General features: G+C 37.2%; 1 protein-coding gene across 1 annotated transcript in view; it reads left to right on the forward strand.

The window, feature by feature from the left end:
* The first annotated feature begins 1,532 nt into the window (after positions 1–1,532).
* The window catches only part of LOC128857066 (proton channel OtopLc-like), a 41,704-nt gene continuing 20,323 nt past the window's right edge, over positions 1,533–22,913 (forward strand). Inside the window, exons 1-2 of the mRNA XM_054092619.1 lie at positions 1,533–3,059; positions 19,088–19,205. Of these exons, the coding sequence (XP_053948594.1) occupies positions 2,167–3,059; positions 19,088–19,205 (1,011 nt within the window). The 5' untranslated portion in view covers positions 1,533–2,166. The remainder of the gene's footprint in view (positions 3,060–19,087; positions 19,206–22,913) is intronic.

Here is a 22,913-nt window from a genome sequence, read left to right on the forward strand (position 1 = left end):
TGAAAAAATAGAAACTATCTCCAATTCTGCATATAATTCACATTTAATTTGTTTGGCACTTATTTCCGTTTCCTGGCTAGTGCTTGTGCGTACTATAAAGTGCTATCCATTCTGTTTCGGATTTATTGGTATTGCCTTGCGGTAATTTGTGCCGTTGCTGCGGTCCTGGAATCGCTGCGTTTGTGCGGGTGATAAACGCTAGGAGTAGTGCGCGTTGTTGCCACGGTTTGTGTTCGTCGTTTACCTACACCGGTCGACCCTTCTCTGTTTTTCGTAAATTTTGTCTATTTGTATTCTCTGCAAATGTTGTGAATTTTTTTAGATATATGTTCTTTCTCTCTCTCTCTCTCTCTCTCTCATTCTCTCTCGGGTCTCTCCCTCTTTCTTTGTCTGCCTTGAAAGTTTCACTTCTGTTATGTGTACTACGCTACACGCACTTTGTTTTTTGCTAGTCAATTGCTTTATTTTACATAAATAAAAACATAGCATTAATAGATCATGTTTCAACTTAACTTTAGCAAAATTTTCAAAAGAAAAATTAATAATTGTAAAAATTATCGATGTTTGTGTGGAGAGTCCCTTGCGGTGCTCATAACAAGCCCTTGGAGATTCATATAAAATCAATCGGACAAGAGAAATTAGTTTTATAGATAATCTTGTGTCTGATCGATGCTCTTTTCTGTTTTTTTCCAAATTAATTACATGGCAGCTTCAGAAAATGTTTTTCAGATTTTCGAGAAAAAAACCGACAAAAAAAAAGTGATCAGCAGTTCAAACAACATAGTTTTGAGACAAACGCATTTAAGGTTTTGTTATGGGCTCCGGAGCGCCCGAGCTTCCTTTGTTAATTGTTGAATAACTCGAAAAGTATTTGTGAAGTGCATCCGCTTCAAATTTTCACACAATATTTTTAAAATATTATACTTAAAAAAATGCAAAAAAAATGTCAAATTATTTTAATATTCTTACTACCCCTAACTCCGTAAAATAAGACAAAAATAATTTAGTTTTAAAAAATGTCATTTATAATAATTTTTTACATATATATAAGTCATCTTCTGACGCATTGCATTGTTTTTTGCTTACATCTGAATATTATAAATACTTGCCATCTCATTAAAATCTTCCTCGAATTGAGTTCAAAGTGATTTTTTCATAATGCAAATCGAATGAGCCTGTTTATATGTATGTATGTGTTGTGCAAAACAAAAAAACACAACAAAAATTCAGCTTTGCTATTTCTTAAATCTTCTCGCTGCTTCACTTTCGCTCTTATGCGAAAAATTCACTTGACGCTCGCCGTGGCAAAGCCGTGCCGACACCAACGTCAATTAGGGCGTTCAAACAACTTAAAACTGAATTATCCAATTTAATGTTAACAACAACAACGAAAAGAAAAAAATCGTACGTTTAATATAGGTACATATTCGCAAGTGTTGTTGCTGTTATTTTATTTAATTTTTATTTGCTTGATGGCAGCGCTTTAAAGTGTATCCGGTCTGTTGGGCCGTTGGGCAGCTGAACGCTTAAATTAACGGCACCGCCATCGCAGTCACTCAACGCGAGCGTGCTGCGGCGGGCGTTCTAAAAACCGTGGTTGTGGCGGCACCAGAATTTTGTGGGCAAAAATGTGAAAATCATGAACATTTTTAATGCTGAAAAAAAAAAAACGAGCAGAAAGATAAAATGAAATATAATTTTATATGAAACAAAAAAAAAATGATTGCAAATGATTGAAATATTTACGTTTAAAATATTCGCTTTTTACTTTAAATTTATTTCATTATGGGAAAAAATAAAATAATATAACTGAAAAACTAGCAGTGAAAATGAGCAGATTCTCCTAATCCAGCTTTTTAATGAGTATTTATTGCAAACATAAAAAAGATGTGTTTGTAGAAAAGAAAAGAAAAAAAGCAAATATCAGCCACAATTTAAAATTGAAATATTTGTCTGGTTACAAAGCGCTGAAAAAATTTCCAGTTAAAATAATGACACACGCACTTTCATTAAAAAAAAATAATAGTCAAATAAAATAAAAATCAGTTTACCCCCAACCATTGAATTATCCATGAAATTCCTACTTTACAACCGACAAAAGTGATTTTCCCAATTAAAAAAAAATAAATAAATAACTCGTTATGCATATTTGTATTTAACTTGTATATGGCTGCAACAACAATATCTCGTTCCAATTCCACTTGCAGCACCTACAGTGACTCGGCAGCCGCGTCCAGTGAAACTTTAGACGCCGCTTCGGTAGCTTCGCCCACTATGACAGACGCTGCTGCACCTTCCGCTGTGAGCACATCGCTCAGCTACCAGGACGAACAACAGCCGCAGCAGCATGTGATGCGCGCACACCTCAGCAGTCATCACCACTATCACCTGCCGCATCAGTTCCAACATCCACACCATCAGAATCATCATACGCACGGTGGTGTACCCGTGGCTACGCCTACTGTGCCCGCCAGCTATGCGGGGACACAACATCTACTGCACCACAAAGCCACAACCTATAGCAGCAGTGCATTGGATGAGGATAGCAGCGGTAGCGTGAGTGGTGGTAGTGGTCCAACTCCACCCGCCAAGCCGCCACACATTCAGGAACGTCGTTCACCGCCCAGCGCGCCAACAACCGCAGCAACGTCTAGTCTTATGCTGATGCCAGGTGCTGTGTCGACCACCTCCGTATCGCCAGGACGCTTGACTGCACGCCTACGTGATTCGGGTTCACATCATCGTGTCACCATCGATGAATCGAATATACCAACATCTTCGGCGGCGAGTCATCAATTGGATATTAGTGGTGGCGGTGGGGGCGGTGATGATGGTGATGCTGGTAGTGGTGGTGGCGGTGGTGGAGCTGGCGGTTCGGGGCCACCATCGCCGGGTTCATCAAATCGCAGGCTTTCCTCGGCATTGGGCGATGACCGCCAGACGGGGCATTTAGCTTTAATGTATCACTCGCATCAGTTAACCAGCTATCCGGTGTTGCCGGCCATTAAGCGGACGCATCGACCGTCATTCATATATCCGCCAATGCCGCGAGTCAGAGCGTAAGTACTACTAATGCACAAGTGTATTTATTTATTTATTTTAGTTATTAATTTATATGGGTAAACCTTACAATTATTAGTGCTATTATAAATGTTCGGTTACAATTTTCATGGAAAAAATTTAGGATAAACTTTAAGTTATGAAGAAAAACAAATCAAGTTAACATTACCTATGATGAAAATTAAAACTATCTCTCTTCGTGTTATCATATCTCTGAAGCTTAGTTGTATCTAATAGCGAGAAAGTTAGAGTTTCTCACTGACTTCGTGGCAGTTATTTTCAGGGCGAGTATCTAGGTACTTTCGAGTAGTAAATATTGTGCATAAGTAAGAGGAATCTGAACTGAAAAAGCTTTTTCAGGGACATGCAGCTAATTGTACCTGTAGGATGAGAAATGTGGTATCTGGCCTTGATCCCGAACACATAACGTGGAATATTATTAATCAGTAAGTTAAACCTATGTTTCCCCCTATAACCACAATTTAAAAAAGATTTCATAACCATACGAAACCTGTATTCGTTCGCTCCAGGTTGGAATACGCCGACTTTATTGGAGGCCATACCATAAATTTTTAATTGACATGATCGAACGTGTGCAAAAGATGTGTCTGAAACGTATACTGCCTAAGATCAGTAAAATATTCTGATCCTATCCCATCTTACAGATCACGCTTGCTTTTGATCAACCTGAAGTCCCTAGAAAGTAGAAGATCGATTCTTTTTCTCTCGTTTGTTTTCAATGTTATTAAAGGCGACATTAACTGCCCCTCAAAGAATTTTCCGTAATGCTCTACCTTTCTATCTAAATAAATTTCTAAATAAGTTCAACATCAATTATGCTCCCAATGCTCTTATTGAACGTGCTCTTCGTGATTTTAATGAGATTTCCAATTCTAAAGTGCTAGAATGAGCGCAGTTATAAAATTATGTTTTTTTCGAAAACCGGTTTGCTTTTTGTTTAAAAGAGAGTTCTTAGCTCAATTGTATATGCATAATCAATTCGAATACCTTTGAAGGATAGTGTAAAATTGCGATTGGTCTGAGTTTACCATTGGGTTTAGGAATGGCCAAACTTTTAGCGGTTTTTCAACATTTTTGAAGTGAAACTTCTTTAGGCGCGTCGGGGGCCCCAAGGCAGATTGAAAATAGGCGAGTGAAACGGTAAGTTCGGAGCGTTACCGAAATCCGTCAAATGGGCGGGGCCAAGGAGCAGCTGCTCCTTCCCACTCTCGCCTATTCGCTCTCTCTGTCGCTCTCTCGCATCGCAAGCGCTGAACGATGTGAGGGAGCCACCGAGACACGCCGTCTCTCCCCTTCTCTCTCGAATGCCTTTCTTTCTCTCCCGTTTGCTCTATAGCAAACTACCCACGCCGTGCATCAGCCGTTCAGTAAGTGTGAAGCGAGGTTAGGATATTGCGTTGACCTGTGATTCGCACTGAATAATTTCGAAATAATATGAACTGAAATGTATATAGCACACAAGTAAGCATTGAAGTAGACTGGCGACATGCAGGCAACCGACAATCAACAACCGACAACGGGTATTATAGATAGCCATAGCCCTTGCAAATGAGTGCTGTGTGTGAGTATCAGATAAAGCGCCGATTGAATGTGTGTAAGCGGGAAAGCAATAAGAAACTACTGTGAAGTAAATAGATGGTAGGTATGGAGGAGACGAAGCGATACAATGAGTGCGTTTGCCAAACGAGTGACGATAGTTGAAGTAGAAGGTTGTAAAATGACATTTCAACCGTTTCGGTGATCAAAGCAAATTGATTAACGCGCCAAAAGTAGGCAAAAAATACCATTGGAAGTGCAAAGAAATGTCAGCGTCAAGTGCAACACTGTACCCAAGTGTGAAATTTGAAGCTAATAAGGACAAAAATAAATAGTACAAATTTATGTGGAGTGATATAGAAAAAAAAAATGAAAATCTGAATTTAACACGAGAGAGGGGGGAGAGATCTAAACCGGGGCTCCCATGCATGGAACAACCAACTTAGAAGTTTCACTTCTACCGTGCGTGAGTCTGACAGACCCTAGTTTTTTTTTTTAAATGGACGTTGTTAGTATCATATTAAAACAGTGAGTAATATATGGAGGCAGAGTCAGCAAATCATGTTTTAAAAAAACAGGGCACATATCATCCATTCCTGCGGCATTTGACTTGATAGGAAGAAAACATTCAACAACGTCGGATTGATGAATATACGAAGAACTAAATTTTAGATCATTTTGTAGAGGGCTAAACTAAGTTTATGTTAGTGTTCGTGACTCGGCAGCTCGAAAGCACCTATTTACAAATTTCTCATTTATAGAGTCCAAATCTACCAGGCTGACTTTTGCTCATTTTTCTTTTAAGAAGACCAATGGATTTGATTAGTTTTCAAATTTGTTTGCTGCCGATTGCCCTGGCAAAACTGTTTTAAAAATATTTAAGTTTGATGTTTCTAACTATCTAACTTCTTTCCCATAACCCATGATTGTGAAAATCGCATGTTTTTTATCTTTTCCAACGGTTATACATTTTATTCCGCCTCTAAACAGTTTTTTAATTTTTGAATTGAATCAAATGTTGTCATAATCTCGCTTAATCATTGTCTTGATTGGAAAGTGAGTGTTAAATAGATTTACTAAACAATCCTGTAAATATTGCATTTGGTCATAGGTTGGTATGATGTCCTTTACAGAGAGCCATTCAATTTTATTAACGTTATTGTCAAGCTTAGCATAGTCTATATTTATAAAATCTCTAAAGCCAAAGTGCTGAACGTCATCAGTTTTAGTGACACAGAAGTCAAACGTCAAGAAAATTAAGTCAAGTTTGGAAAAAGAAGGCATAGGTAATTGGTCGCATAATAAAATTTGTCTTAAAGTGGTCCATGAGAGATGCTGGTGACATGAGTCGGAGTTACTGAATTCACTGGTGAAATACCAAAAGTGCTCATAATGTCAGTTACGCAGTGTTCATCCAACAAATTACAGTTGAAATCACCGTAAACAGCAAAATTAAAGTATATATTGTATTTTGCTACTTGTTATGGGTACTCTTTGGAGGGTTGCGAGTTTGCGAGAGCTAGGTGGTGCTGGAGTAGGGACGTTTATAGAAATTATTTTTTATTTAGTCCGAATTAATTCAAGCACGAATATGTCTTATCTGCCTAAAAATGAATGTTTTTTGGGAAAAATTTATATCTCAGTTAGTATTGGTGCTGTTGTAATCTAAAAAATCATGCCTTTTTCTCCAATTAGAGTCCCAGTAAAAAAATGGTCTTAATAACTAACAAACTCATTGATCGAATTTTTATAGAAATGCTTTTTATGACCCAATTTATCAAAGTAAGCAGTTTTTTGTGTGTACCCCAAATGTTTTCAGAAACTAAAAAACTCTGCGTAATTTCTCTTTATTTGCGCCAATATGTGATTTGGCAGGAAAAGGGTTACAGCGAAAAATTATGTGACTGCCTCTTATGCCAGTGCGCAACAATTTAATAAAAAATTTTTTTTCACAACCTGTACTATTGCGCCCAGAAATATATGCCTCCACACAGGCATCATCAGTGCCTTATGACTGATCTGAAGGCTAAAAGTTCCGCTCAAGGACACTGATCCAATGAAAAAGTAACAAAGATTTAACAATAAAATAATGGCTACAATTTCAGCCTGAAAAATGCTACAATGCTTAGGAAGATGAGCCGAAGCGCATATATTTCATTGTTCATATCTCTAAAAACATGCGCCGGGGGCACAAAGTTTAGTTCTGATGAACTTTAATTTTGTTTTTGAAACTTCTTAGTCATTCTAGGCGGTTTACTGCTTTCACTTGCTCTAATTGAATGGCAGCATTCTTAACCATCAAAAAACAAACTAAGTTTTTAGTATGAATTTTGTTTTGTTGTTCAAGATTCTTAAACGCGATAATAAAAGCCAATCATTCGCATCACTGCTTCAGACAGAAAGGAATAGCCATGCAAAAGTGTTTTGTCATTTTGGCAGAGTCTAAGAAAATTCGAAAATTGTCAACGCTGCGCATCACCAGCCGAGATGAGATGTCGTTTCCATAAGCTGTTCGTAAACTGAAATCTTAAAGATGTGTATATGTATACGGGCAGCTAGTTGCATGTGTGTGTACACATATGGGAGCTTCAGTTTACAAGTACAGATGCACCCACACTTATTCACATGCTTTCACATACTTCGCTCTAACTTTCGCCCAACACTCCACCTTATTCGTGGAGCTGCTGTCTGCATGGAATCCCACAATTCAGTGACAAATTACATAATGATAAAGTAAGACAGATATTTTGATAAGTTCAAGTTATTGGGCTGAACTAATAGATGTTGCACATCATCTGATTTGCTGTGATTTATCAAAGCCCGATATGTGTCAGTGTTAATTTAATGAGGTTAATAAATAATAAGCCTTATAAATTACATACATTTTATTAACTGCAAATACAATAAATGAAATAAATCAAAGGAAAAAGGAATGAAATGCATCAAATTATTGTGTTGAGTAAATTGTAAAGGCTTTGCAGGATCTTAGAAAAACCACAAATGTGGAGCCCCTTTAAGATTTGACACTTTTTCACATAATAATAAAAACATAGTTTTGAAAAGTATTTGTCGGATTCACTTGAAATTTTCACAAAATGGTTCTAAGATATTATACTTTAAGAAAATGCAAAAAAAACAAATCCAATTTTTTGAAAACTCTGACTACTCCTAACCCCTTAAGGGGACATATACCTGTAAACGGCCATATTTTCCCTGATTTTCATTAAAATTATTTAAAATGAAGAAGTCAATATATTTTTTTTTGAAAATTGACATACAGTTTATTTATACATTAAAATAATATAGTTTTTTTTTCTATTTTAATCATTTAAAAAGGCGGATGTACACGCAATTCTTCCAGGAAGGTCGCAGCGGGGCTTCCCAATCTGCGGGCATTGTAGCGTCGGCATCAATGACTGAATACAAAAAACCAAAAATTCGCGAAATAAAATGCTTAAACAACTGAATTTGGGGCGAATTTTCCTACCATTTTTGCTTGGAAAAAGTAATTTTTTCGAAAAATTTTTGAAAACTTGTAAATTCACATAGAAAGTAATATAATCAAAAAGATGTGTGCAAAATTTCAGGGAGATCGGTTAATAACTATTCGAGTTATCGTGTACGCCAATTCGAAAAATTGAGTTTTGAGAAAAACGCGTCTAAGGTTTGAAATACATAAAAAAATTCAATGATTTTTGTGACTTACCGATTAATCAGCAATTCCAGCGCCATATAGTTGTCCTTATGAAGCCTGGTAGAACTCATTCTGTGCAATTAGTTGCTGTTGACGTGCTTTGCGGCTAATGAGCTGAGCCGATTTCCTTGAATCACTCTCTTTTCATCCAGTTTTTCGGCGTAAGATTTACATTGTCGGCCAATTATTATATTTGAGGAGTTTATTGTTTCTAAAATCGATGTATATCGTCATTCATTGAATAATCCAGCAGCAATGTATGAGACGATTTCAATAATTTTTGACTCCGAATGTAGGTGTTTTGGAGCGAGACGGTAGAGTTGAAACTCCCATTTTTGTTTTGCTGTAATGCTGTATATTTACTTGAAATTTGTCAATAAAAATAGTTTAAAACGTCTGCTCATACAAGTTTTCAATAATGAACAGGTAGAAAGATGAAGAGATTCCCAGCGCTCGAACGCAAAGAATAGAGTCGTTACGGTTGACGATCTGTAATATTAGAAATACTTAAATTTACGTTCTAAATTTTTTTGACATATTCTTAAAGGATTATATTAATATTTTATGAAAAAATAAATCAATTTTTTTTTTCGAAATTTTACAGGTATCTGCCCCCTTAACTCAATTATCTTCGTTTTTTTTAACATTTTCTTAAAAAAGGTTTCTTGGTGGAAATTGTATTTTTTAAATTCTGTTATCTTCGCTTCATCTTTAACATTTTTAGAATTTTGTTTTTGTTGGAAATTTTTTAAATTGTGTTTAATGTTGATACTTTGATAGGGAGTTTTTCAAAGAGAAATATTTTTGTTTACTTTTTAAACTATTATGAATTTCTTTTTTACTGTAAAATACTTTTTACAACATTTTTTTTTAAAGAAATTAAAAGAAATTTTACTATTTTAAGTCAGTTACCTTCGGTTAGTTTTAATATTTTTATGAATTTTGTTTTCTTATGTTTTGGGATGAAATATATTTTTGTAGCAAATTTGTTTTTTAATTCATTATAAAAATTTTATTTAATATTGAAAGCTTTGGTAAGTCGTTTGTTTTAAGTGAAATATCATTTTTAGGAATTTTCTGTTTTACTATAAAATAATTTTTACAAAATTTTTGTTTCTACAAAAATTGAATTGTTTTGCCAGTTTATATTAACATTATTTATATATATATATAATTGGCGCGTTCATCCTTTTTGGGTGTTTGGCCGAGCTCCTCCTCGTATTTGTGGTGTGCGTCTTCATGTTGTTCCACAAATGGAGGGACCTACAGTTTCAAGCCGACTCCGAACGGCAGATATTTTTATGAGGAGCTTTTTCATGGCAGAAATACACTCGGAGGTTTGCCATGTGTTTGTGACCGCTATTAGAAAAATGTTTTTCTTAATTTTGTGGTTTCACCGAGATTCGAACCGACGTTCTCTCTGTGAATTGCGAATGGTAGTCACGCATCAACCCATTCCGCTACTACGGCCGCCATTAGCATTTTTTAAAAATTTTTTTTTTTTTTTAATTTTACAAGGAAGAGTATACATATTACAAATTTTTTTTTCTGCAAAACTTTCTTAATAAACATTTTTTAGACAATTTTTGTATTTTTTGCCATTTTTGCAAGAAACTGTCTAACTCTCGAAACTCTTTGTTTTATTTATTTTGTATTAATAGCTGCGACTATGCTCAGTAAACCCTGACAATTTCATAGAGGGATGCGTGCAACGAATTAATGCAAAATAGGGTTTATTTACCCTTTGAATCAATTTTTTAAGGCCGGCGGGCCAATTAGATGCCATAAATTCAGTAGTTTTCGCGAAGCGTTGTAGGATGAGAAAAAAAACAATTAGCCAAATGAAGTTTTGGGGATAGTTTAATATATATTTGAACTAAAAAAAAAAATTTATAATTTTTCCTATCGAAAACTTTGAAGCGCGTTTTCTCGGCTTTTCATTTTCACGATTTTACCTAATTTATGTACACGATTGCAAAAAAACTAAACGAGCCATCCATTTCATTCAAAATGCGTTATCTTCAGTATTGTTTTCTCTTCTATGTGAACTAAAAAAAACATCCAAAAACTTTTTGTAAGCGACTTTTTTACCCAGTTGAAAAGTTTTTTTTCCTTGAGAAACCACTTTTTTTTCTACCTTCCCCAAAAATTCGAATTTTACGTGCTTCTCCCAATTTTCTTAGTTCACATCGAAGATAATTACATCAAAATTAATAATCTTTTTTGTTTGTATACAAAATATTGTTGGAGATTGTAAAAATTTTTTTTTTTAGTTCAAATATATATTAAACTATCCCCAAAACTTCATTTGGCTAATTGTTTTTTTCTCATCCTACAACGCTTCGCGAAAACTACTGAATTTAGGACATCTAATTGGCCCGCCGGCCTTAATACAAAGTTTAGATAATTAGCAGTCTACTTAGCTAATTTTCTGTGTACTACAGTACGAAGCCTTCTCAGGATTTACTTTTAGTTGCGCTCAGCTGCCCACCTCCTGATTTCCTTAAGCGCGCCGTTAAGAATTTGACCCATAGTGTTTAGACATCTCCCTGATATGATGATGGCCAGGTGAACACATAAGCAGTTAACGTTGGTCCTCCGTTTCTCATTTTTAGTAAGCTCCTGTTTCCTATCAGAGTCTGCAGTAGAGGAGATAGTAGACCTTCTTTTGATGTACCTCTACTAGCTCTCAGATACATGGCCAAAGAGGCCCATTCAGGTACCGACAATTCAATAAGTTGCCGATCCAGTTTTGTATCGATGGATGTGTGTCCATTGATTTTATACCCTCAATCCATTGATTTTATACCCTCGTTCGAAACATTGTTGAAAGCTCCAGATATGCCAAGAAAGACTCCAAATTTTTTATCTGTTACGTAGAGCAGTTTCGGTGGACCTAACATTTGCGTAAGCGTTTGATATTCAGATATTACGTGAGATGGTATTCTTTTTATTAATATAGGAATCCAGTAATCTTTCGAAGGTTTTAAGGAGGAACGATGGAAGGCTTATAGGCTGATAGCCCTTTGCAAAAAAGTAACTGCTTTTATCTGCTTTTGGTATAAATACAACCCATGAGAGTCTCCAATGCTTCGGAACATATCAGGGATGAACTTCCCTTTCGCAAAAGCGCTGTAATTATGCCATTCGGACCCGGTGCCTTAAGGGGTTAGGGGTAGTCAGAGGCCAGAAAAAATGATGATTTTCAATAATTTTTGTTTGCTAGTCAATGGCTTCGACTTGACTTTAGCAAAATTTAAAAAATCAAAATTAATATTTTGTGTGGAGCCCGTTTCTCCAGAAGTCCCTTGCGGAGATCATCACAAGTCCTTGGAGACTCATCTTAAATGAATCGGGCAAGAGAAATGAGTTTTATCAAAAGATTATCTTGTGCCTGATCGAAGCTTGTTTTTTTTTTGTTTTGTTTTTTCAAAATATTTTTCAGATTTTCGAGAAAAAAACGGAAATTAATTGTTTGAAACAAATCGAGATTTTGAAAAAAATATTATAATTCTTCAATCGGGCTCGAGTTTTGTATTGTTTTTAAAAGCAGTATACATTTTATTGAAATCTATCAAGCGGTTTTTAAGTTACAGTGCATTTAACGCATTTAAAGTTTTGTTATCGGCTCCGGAGCGCCCTTTGCCCTTTTGCAGACCCCCCTAATACGTGTGCATCCTCATATGTAGTAGCACGCAAATACTTATACATACCTGCATGTAAAAATATACATTTCTTGTTGCAACTGCATCTTTTGCAGCTTTCCAACCAACTCCCGTGCTGCATTTCGTAAAATCCTAATTAATGGTTTTGTATGTGCAATCATTGCTTGTGTGCGGTTAATGGCAAATTGCTGTCTCACCACAATTGGTGCTTGTAGCACAAGAGCAATTATTCGCTCACCGCAATTGTTTGATAACATCTTTGGAGAGGTCGCGTGCCATTTGTAAAATATTGTGATTCAACATCGAGTTGAGCCCCGTAGAATTTATTTAGCAATCGTAGATTGCCACAGTCGATTTTTTCTTCAAAATGCCAATCGATTCAACTAACAAATACTCAGCCATTCCAAATTAAATGTCACAAGCTTCTGTAACATGGCCTTCGATGTAGCTCAAATATTGCATATGTGCCAAATTCATATTTAAAATGACGGACATTTCTTTAAAAGAATTTTGAAATTTTTTTCACAGCACATTTGACAAGTAGGCAGCTGCAGTAAACAAGCAGATAAGCAATGAAGCCCGTAAAGGCAAAAATTAAGATTTCCATCACTCAAAATAATTATTTTTTATTTGGTAAAAAAGTTTGTTGGCTGGTTTAAGTGCTGATTCATGCAGAATCCAACTAGCGCTTCCGCACCATTTTGTTGCCACATCCTCGCTAACAACTTGTTTCATCGTTATTTACAGCATGACTGTGCCCAGTCTGTGCGGGTTAAGAATTTAATGAGGTTGTTGACGTCTAAGTAAAAATGTTATTAAAAAAAATTAAACGATTATTTTGCGCCGCTTAAGAACACTTGAGAACTTAAAATGATAATATATCTATATCATATTGGCGTACACCCTTTGTGGGTGTTTGGCCGAGCTCCTCCTCCTATTTGTGGTGTGCGCCTTGATGCCGACTCCGAATGGCAAATCTTTTTTATGAGAAGCTTTTTCCTGACAGAAATACACTCGGAGGCTTGCCTTTGCCTGCCGGGGGGGCCATCGCTATAAGAAAAACATTTTTCTTCATTTTGGTGTTTCACAAAGACTCGAACCCACGTTCGGTCCGAAATCCGAATGGTAGTCACACACCAACCCATGCGACTACGGGGCCTAATAATACAAAACAAAAATATTCTTAAAATTTTTTTATTATAGTCTGGTATATAATTTCATGGCATTTAATTTTTGAATATAGTATCTGGCACATATCCGCCGCGGGTACGAGTTACATATTCCATTCGATCAGACCTAGTTTTGACTACTTTTTCCGATAAATCTGAATAAGAAATCTAAATGAGCCCAATCAGTAAAAATCCGACCCAAACGATGGCTTCAACTCTTGTATGAGCTGTATTTTATAGGCACGTAAACCAAGATCTTTACATCTTCAAATTTTTAACAAATTTAGACAAAAATTTTCCATGTAGTCGAAGCACAAATGCAAATAAATTGAGATTAGTCGATATTTCGTCCTTTTCTTTAACACTTCGTTCTATGAATTTCGCGAACAGATTAATTTGTTTTCAAAGTAAATTTTCATAATTTTTAAGCGTTGTTCTGTTGTTAAACGGTTGATGATGAATTGCCACACCTTTTGGCTAGGCTTTGGCTTACTGAACAAAAATGTCAACACAGTTTGCAATTTTCAGCTGTCATACTATAATTATCACCGTCGTCTAATGCAGCTAACAAAATACCTGATATAAGTCAAAATTCTCTAATCTGATTTGCATAAAAAGATTACTAACAGCATGGCAATTGGGAGGAGTGAATACTATCGATGGCATAAAACCTTCACACGCCCACAGAAATGGAATCTTGACGCAGGAGCCTGACACAACAGGACATAAACATAGACATAACCGCGGCCCCACCTTGAAGAAATGCTAACGCGATTCCACGGTGGAAATCAGTCGAGAGGAAGGAATGTTATAGTGTTAGTGGAATGTTATAGTACAATTGGTGTGACGGCACCTTTGTAATTTCATCGCAAAAAAAAATGTCGAAATTATAAAATATAAAACAATATAAAAAATAAAAAAATTTAAAAAATATAAAAAATATATTACTTGTTAGAATAAATTTTATCAATCCATTTTTACAATAAATTTAAAACCAGTTTTGAATATTATAAAGTTTCCTATCGAAGTTGCGTTGAATGGACCAGTATTCTGGTGTTTATGCGAAAATATTTCCATTTCTGCTATCAAACTTGTTGTAGAAACACAAGAAACGTTCGATTGTAAAAAATCGATAGTAATCCTAGTAGTAAATAAAAACTTTTTCCATATCAACAAAAATACACACACACACACATGCTATCACACCCCCTCATGTACACGCATCTTTGTGTTGCCGTTTGCAATAAATTTTCAGCCACTGCCTTGCCACCTTCACGACTGGCACAGCACTTTGCTGCATTATGGCGCTCATTTACTTCATCAGTGATCTTTTGCTTTTCCATTTTATCAGGCCATTATCTCACTCAACCCTCGAGCATTAGCCGGTGACTGCACTGTAATGAGCATCATCGCTCGTCATTAGCTTAATTTCTGTCGCTTGGCACTGTCGGCCCTGTTCCACTACAGCTGGCTGCTGCTTTCAATGGCAAAAATTTTAGGGTTACGTGTAGTTTTTGCTGTCTATCGACATCTTTAAACATAAACAACACTTAAGCTAACGTGAACATATGCACTATATTTATAAGGGATGTTAATCCCGGAATGACGATATTTAGATGCTTTTGTTTAATATAGAATCTCAGTATTAGTTTCTGTGAATTCTGGTATAAATTATTAACTTTTTCAGGTTAAAGTGCAGTAGTGTTCAAGTGGAATATAGGTAGTCTTCTAGAAAATGAGTTAACGTTACAGGAATTATAGAATTGCATTGCCAATTCGAAAGTCTATGCAACTTTTACTTATAAAGTGTTGCTTTTCTACTCAGCTTTGATGTGAAATACCATAAATTTTAATCAACGTTAGAATACGAACTTTAAATGCCTTGATATTCTTGCACACAAAATTTAAATCTAGGTGTTACCTCAGTTTCTGGTTTTTATACTCTTTTCGGTGATTTTAGCTCACAAAGAGACTGCTAATTGAAAATGATTAAAACAAAAATTTTAAAATTTTTAATCTGTGAGCCAACTTTTGTTTTAGGAATTTTCTGTGGTTTAACTTAAATTATTTTATATCCCAAAAAAAGTTTACTGCTTAGAAAAAATAATTATAAAACTTATTGAATATTTATCGAATTTAAGAAATGTATGTCTCGGAACGAATAACGGGATTCTGGGATTACATCAAAAATATCTCGACTTATTACATTTTTTAGAAATTTTCATTTATGGATCCATGTTTTGAAAAATTGTTTGGGCATATACAAGGTGAAGTCCAAAATAAACAAGACTGAGCTAAACTGGAAACGACAGGAGCTTTGTTCTGATAACTTCGAGTTTATTTATTCAAACTAGTCCCCTCTGGCTCCGAGACACTGTTTTGCGCGATCTAAAAGCTCTTCGAAAGAGTAGTTCAGCTCATCGACCGGAAACCGGAAAGTCTTTCAGGATGTCGGTACAAGCCTTTGGATGGCCCCTCCGGACGCAAAACGTTTTCCTTTCATGACCAAATGCAAGTTTTCCAATAGGTAGGAGTCTCAGAGGGCCATATCAGACGAATACGGTGAGTGCTTGAAGGTTAAAAAGCGATTTCTGGTCAAAACTCAGTCACAAAAGCGGATCGATAAGATGGTGCATCAACATGCAACAAGCGCAAGCTTCCTCCTTCGCGGTATTCAGGGCGAATTCGACGAATGCGATGCAACAAAGAAAGATAGAAAATTGTATTGACGGTTTGGCCCGTTGGACAATTCCCTTGGAATCCTAAAAACAAATGAGCATCGACTTGATTCTTGACTTCTCCAAACGCGATGTTTAGGGTGGTGGCTCGTCCGGGACCTTCCATTCAACACTTTGACGCTTAGTTTCAGGTTCATGTTGGAAACACCACGTTTCATCATCAGTTACAATGTTGAAAATGAAGTTCTCGTCTTTTCTCGCCTCTTCAATGAGGTCTTTCGAATGTTGAATTCTGATCAATTTTTGGCCCTCAGTCAGCTTGTACGGAATGAAACGTGCACAGACCTTTCGTAATCCCAAATAATCAGTTAAAATGCGATAAATCGATGTTTTGGAGATATTCAACTCCGATTCCATGAATTTCAACGATAATTTCGTTTCCTATTTGATAAATTTACGAACAATTTCGATGGAATTTTCGGTGATTACTGATTTTGGGTGACCTCTATAAAACGTGTAGACCACTCACGAACTCTGGCACAAGATAGACAATCATCACCATAAACTTTTTTCATCAATTCAAATATTTCGGTAAACGTTTTACCGATCTTAAAACAAAATTTGATATTAGATCTTTGTTCGAAACTCATTTTTGTACTGAAAACACAAGCATACTGACCCTTTAGACGCAATAACTTCGCCTTCACTTAACCAAATGGCACCAAGTTTTCACTGGAAGTCAGCTAGGCACTTCGACACTATAATCTATACAGATGGCAGTAAAATGGATTGTGGTTCTGGAACAGGTATATATTTTCATTGATTTAGAATTGAAAAATCTGTGAGTCTCCCTAATGCCTGCAGTGTCCTCCAGGCGAAGGTATTGGTAATAGGAGGAGCTTTAAAGCTTCTAATCGCAGGCTACTTTTTTAATGGCCATGCCGCTATTTTTTTGGATAGCCCAGCTACAATTGCGGTTTGAGTGTAAATAACCTCTAAACAGGTGGAACAAAGTAGGCGTTAATGTTAACGACCTCGGAACATTGAAGGTAACGAAAAAGCAGATGAATTGGGCAAGAGGGAGATTTGCCTTGAATAACATTCTTGCATCATCGGTATTCACACTTCAAATATTATATCTTCGAATCGCGGATTGTAGATGGAGAGACCAGACAACATGCAAAGTCAGCAGAACATTATGGCCCCCCTACAAGCACAAACAAACGTCAACATTGATGAATATGAAACAAGGAGATTCCCGCAGACTCACGGCAGTGAATACCTGCTTCTGGCCCATAGAGAGTAGCAGTAGCAGCAAAAATGGGGATTCCTTACAATATAATAGGACTATGAATAAGTTCGTGCGGTTTTTTTTCGAAATTTGAAACTTTATTGACGTAAAATGGTTACAAATTTAATATTCAAAATATTGTCCATCGCTTACTACTACTTTTTCCCATCTTTCTGGCAATTCACGGATTCCCTTTGTGAAAAATTCGGTCGGTTTTGCCGCAATCCACGAATCGATCCATTTTTTGACTTCATCGTAATTACGGAAGTGCTGGTCAGCCAGGCCATGTTGCATCGATCGGAAGAGATAGTAATCGGATGGCGCAAGGTCTGGACTATACGGCGGGTGGGGTAGGACATCCCATTTGAGCGTTTCTAAGTATGTTTTGACCACTTGTGCAACATGTGGCCGAGCATTGTCATGTTGCAAAATAACTTTGTCGTGTCTATCGGCGTATTGCGGCCGTTTTTCTCGCAGTGCTCGGCTCAAACGCATCAATTGTCGTCGGTAGACATCCCCCGTAATCGTTTCATTCGGTTTCAGTAGCTCATAATACACAACACCCAGCTGGTCCCACCAGATACACAGCATAACCTTCAGGCCATGAATATTCTGCGCCGACGTCGATGTTGAAGCATGGCCAGGGTATCCATACGTTGCCCGACGTTTTGGATTGTCGTAATGGACCCACTTTTCATCGCCAGTCACAATTCGATGCAAAAAACCCTTTCTTTTGTGCCGTTGAAGCAGTTGTTCGCATGCCATAAAACGGCGTTCAACGTCTCTTGGCTTCAATTCATACGGCACCCAATGGCCTACCTTTCGGATCATTCCCATGGCTTTTAAATGTTTGGAAATGGTTGATTGATCAACTCCCACAGTTTTTGCAACCTCTTCTTGCGTTTGAGCCGGATCTTGATCGAGCAATTCCTCCAATTCGGTATCCATGAACTTTGGCGGCGCACCCTCGCGTTCTTCGTCTTCCAAGCCAAAATCACCACTTTTAAAGCGTGCAAACCACTTCTGGCACGTTCGCTCAGATAGAGCATGCTCACCATAAACTTCCACCAAGATACGATGACTTTCGGCTGCTTTTTTCTTCATATTAAAATAATGAAGAAGAATTCCCCGCAAAAACACATTATTTGGCACGAAATTCGACATTTTCAAGTGTGGTAAAAATATTGTTGTTTACGCTTCAAATAAAAAACTTATACTGACGTTTGTGCCTTACGACAGTAGCTCTCCAATGAATGTTTGGAAATGTGGATCGATGGAATAATAATCAAGTTACGCCATCTGTTGTAAAACCGCCATAGTTGTAATCAACCGCTGGCAAAGTTTGGAATGGAAGTTTGGAATAATGGATTTTTTTCCACAAACTTCTATTCTTTAGCATATAATTTTAATAGGTTATTCTGCAACTGGTCCAATTCCAGGCGTTCACGAACTAGTATGACTTCTTCAATCAAATACCAGTTCAAAAACTAGAATGTTTGCTGAACAATTTGGTTTTTAACTGCATGGCACATAGATGTATATGTATATGTATGTACATATGCATGTATCTGCTCGCCATATGCACTTCCTTTAATACGAGTAGACACTTTCGTTGTAGCTGTCACTCAAGTGTACGGCTTTCTTGTGCTAATTAATAGACAGTTTGCGGTTGTCTTCGTTGTTGTTGGTATTACTGTGGTTAAGTACGAAAAGGTGTTCACCAAATTAACTGCACCATTTCCGTTGTGTACGAAGTGAAGGGTTTACAAATGGGGTTAAAGATGTACACACACATATACCTACAAATTTGTGGAGCTAGTTAATGCATATTTCATAGTTTTGTGTGTAATTTTGGCTCGATTTAGGCTTTTGCTTAAATCGAAAATGATTTGCTGTGCATATGCTTTTATATTTGCGGCTTAATGGTTTCTGGCATCTAATGTTTACATATGAATATTTTATTTTTATTTCAGTGGTGATGCTTTGGCTACACTTTTCTCTGCATTGTATGGCAAATTGTTGGTGGTAATGGGCATCGCCTTTCCCATGGCTGAAGTTATATCCACTTATATACCACCTTCGTTTTATGAGGTAAGTAAACGAAAAAGCATTTTTTATTGGCTTGGTCGAATCCAACTTTTTTTTAAATTATTTTAGTATGAAATAAGCACTAGAAATATGATTTTCGTAATTCCAGCTTTGATGTTTTTAAAGCTGAGTAAGAAGTAGCTTTCCGCTTTTTAACATTTGAGCGCGTTTTGATCATGAAAAGGTTTAAATACGAGGGTTGCTATTTATATTTCTGGCCATGGATCCCTCTAGAATTGTGAGGCGCCCAGTGGCATCCCCTTTGGGAAGTTCAATACATAGGTTGGTTAAGTTTCAAGGGCCGGTGTTGATTACAAATAAAATACAACTTTTTTAAGAAATTATTATCAATTCTCTTTATTATGATAATATTGGTATGGCTCAATTACGCATAGAAGAAAATATCGACCAAATAGCCGCCGCGGCCTCGGCGGCACTCCTCCATCCGATGGTCCAAATTTTCGATGACGCTGAGGCATAATTCAGGTTCTATGCCGTTAATGTGCCGAATTATCTCATGCTTTAGCTCTTGAATTGTGGCTGGCTTATCGACGTACACATTTTCTTTCAAATAACCCTAAAGAAAGAAGTCCAACGGTGTCAAATCACATGATCTTGGCGGCCAATTGACATCGCCGCGACGTGAGATTATTCGACCATCAAATTTTTTCGCACAAAAGAGCCATTGTTTCGTTAGCTGTATGACAAGTGGCGCCGTCCTGTTGAAACCACATATCGTCCACATCCATATCTTCCAATTCGGGCCATAAAAAGTTCGTTATCATCTCACGATAGCGAACACTATTCACAGTAACTGCCTGACCGGCCTCATTTTGGGGGAAAATACAGCCCAATGATGCCGCCGGCCCATAAACCGCACCAAACAGTCTCTCTTTGTGGGTGCATTGGTTTTTCGGCAATCACTCTTGGATTATCATTCGCCCAAACGCAGCAATTCTGCTTATTGACGAATCAGCTGAGGTGAAAATGTGCCTAATCACTGACGATGAAGTGCGCGATATGCTTTTTGATTTGAACGCCCGTTTTCATAATAAGCCTGAATAACTTTAACGCATTGCTCAATTGTGTATCTTTCCTTGGTTCAAATTGAATAGGTCTGAAATTAAAAATGTCAAATAAAATGCAGAAAAGAACTTGACGTTTAGGTGTGGTTTACATTCAACATCGGCCCTTGGAATTTAACCACCCTTATTTTACTATAAACGAACTTAGAATTTTTTGATGTGTAAGCTATAGAAATGTTTTTTACAATAACTTTAAAAATGCATCGCGGCAAAAAATTGGAATTAGACCGGGCGCATTTTCTTCGTTTAAAGTTGATAGGATATTCGAATACCCAAAACTTAATTTATAATGAGAGCTAAGAAATTGGGTAACATATAAGGTGTGAGTATGCAAGCAGTAGCATGACAATTGACAGAACAGTCATCATCATTAGCTCTACAGTCTTGTGCAGACCATTGCTTCCACAATGTTGATTAGCGACATCGAATACTGGCAGAAGGTTGTCAGCCTTCCCACTTTGTGAGATATCCAGTCTCTGGTTGAGTTTAACAGTTTCACCCATAGGAGGATTCAAGTTGGGAGATTGACAGTAAGAGGTGATATACTTTATGTCTCAAGATCAGTATTCAAGTTGCTTATTACTGGTCTTTGTAAAACCAACCAACCGCAGAATATCCTTCCATAACTAATGTAATCTAAGTGAGTTAGATTTGTATACACTTTTTTATAGAAAGCTTTTAGTTCTTAGAGGTGTTCTTCAGCTTGTTCTAGCTTTGAAACATAGCAACTTGCTTAACTTTTCATCGACATTTAATAAAACCATACCTCAGTGATCGCTCGCAAGCTTTTTGTGCCGGAGACATTATATCTAACTAAAGGGTTTTCCAATAACCGGTATTATTTTGATTTGATTATTGATTATAACCGATTTTTTATGGCCGGAATTGGATGGTATTGATCTGGACAACGTTTATTTCCAACAAGACGGCACTACGTGCCACATAAGCAACGAAACCATTGATATTTTACGAGAAAAGTTTCCGGATCGTGTTATCTCTCGAAGAGGTGATCACAATTGGCCATCGAGATCTTGTGATTTAACACTTTGTGACTTTTTTCTTTTCGGCCACGTGAAAGAGAAGGTCTACGCCAACAGTCCAGGGTCGATTAAAGATCTCAAAGATGGAATTCGTGAGGCTATCGAGGACATAGGGCAGTCCCTTTGCAATTCGGTTAAGGAAAATTTCATGAAAAGGATATTGTCCTGTAAGCGTTGTCGTGGTGGTCATTCCACTATTAACGGCATACTTTCCTCTTTATAATGAAATAAACATCCGATCATTTACATTAAAAATATAGCATTGTTCTTTGAATATCAAAATAACACCTCTCACTGGATAACCCTATATTTACTCATAGGTTAGGTTATGGTGGTAGTCGGTCGGTACGGTCAACTCACTTAGAGCTTACAGGGCCGTTGTGATTCCACTATGTGCCACAGGAACCTCATTTATTTTTCTTCGTGGAACCATTTTTGGATCTTATGAAGCATAGGTTTGGTCCCATGTCCACGCCAGACAGTTCCGTCAGGGAACTGAAAAAATATTTACCTAGAAAACCTGCTCTGATATAAGCTAAGGCCTGACAATTGCAAAGGAAGTGCTCAACTGTTTCTTCAACTTCTACAATATCCATGGATGAAAACTCCTCATCTCAAGGAATGCCTGTCAAATAGCGAATGACCGGTTATACAAGCCAAGAACTTCGAAATATCCTCTCTCGAAAGGCTAAGTAGCTTCTTTGTCTTTTTCTTGTTTATTTGCGGCCACAGTGGCGTAGACGTTACGCCTGTGCCTTCATCTCTCATTGCCCCATTAGCATCTTGGATAATGTTATTCTTTATCATAAATTTACTCGTGGCCTTAGGTATCCCAATGGTACTTCTACCACTGAGCAGTTGAATAGGAGCACCTTTTCTAGCCCTACCTTGCCCATAACTAAAGGTGTTGTGTTCCCCAAATCTCAGTTCTCAATGCCCATCAATAATTGTATTAACAACAACATTGACTTAGATCGGTTTTTGGCTTAAAAATATTTGCTCTAAAATTTTAGGCCCAAATACCTTCAATTCACTTGATCGGCTTGGACACTTTACCTGCTTTGTATGAAGCACAGCTCCCCTGATACAATGTCAGTTATTCGTTTTCGCTGTTCGTCTTTGGAACGCTCTGCCACGAAAGATCAAAACCATTCGAAGCACATTGGGCTTTAAAAATTAGCTCCTCCATTATTTTGGTTACTTGGCATCGCTTACCTTGCCCATGCACTATAGGTATCTCCGGAAGTATCCCTGGCTCCCATTTGGTTCAGTGCTCCATCGGCTTTGCCACCGTAACAAGGTTTGACATTTCAGTTTCGCGACGTGATTCTTCTTGGAGTCACACACATTCATTTGTTCCCGTGCCAAGAGGTCAACAGGTATCTTCCTGCTGATCACAATGACTGCAGTGCCTGAGATAGTGCGATAAGCGGATGCCCCTTTCGTTGCATAGCCTCCTCTAGTGGTTTGCAGTTTGTAGTTTAGCACAATTCCCCATACTTCACTGCCATTCAGGAGAATTGAGTTTGTGGCCGCCATGATTAGCCTTCTTTTGCTCTGTGTTGGACGACCGATGTTTCCCCTTA

This window comes from Anastrepha ludens, chromosome 3 (genome assembly GCF_028408465.1).
Source record: "Anastrepha ludens isolate Willacy chromosome 3, idAnaLude1.1, whole genome shotgun sequence".
NCBI lineage: Eukaryota > Metazoa > Arthropoda > Insecta > Diptera > Tephritidae > Anastrepha > Anastrepha ludens.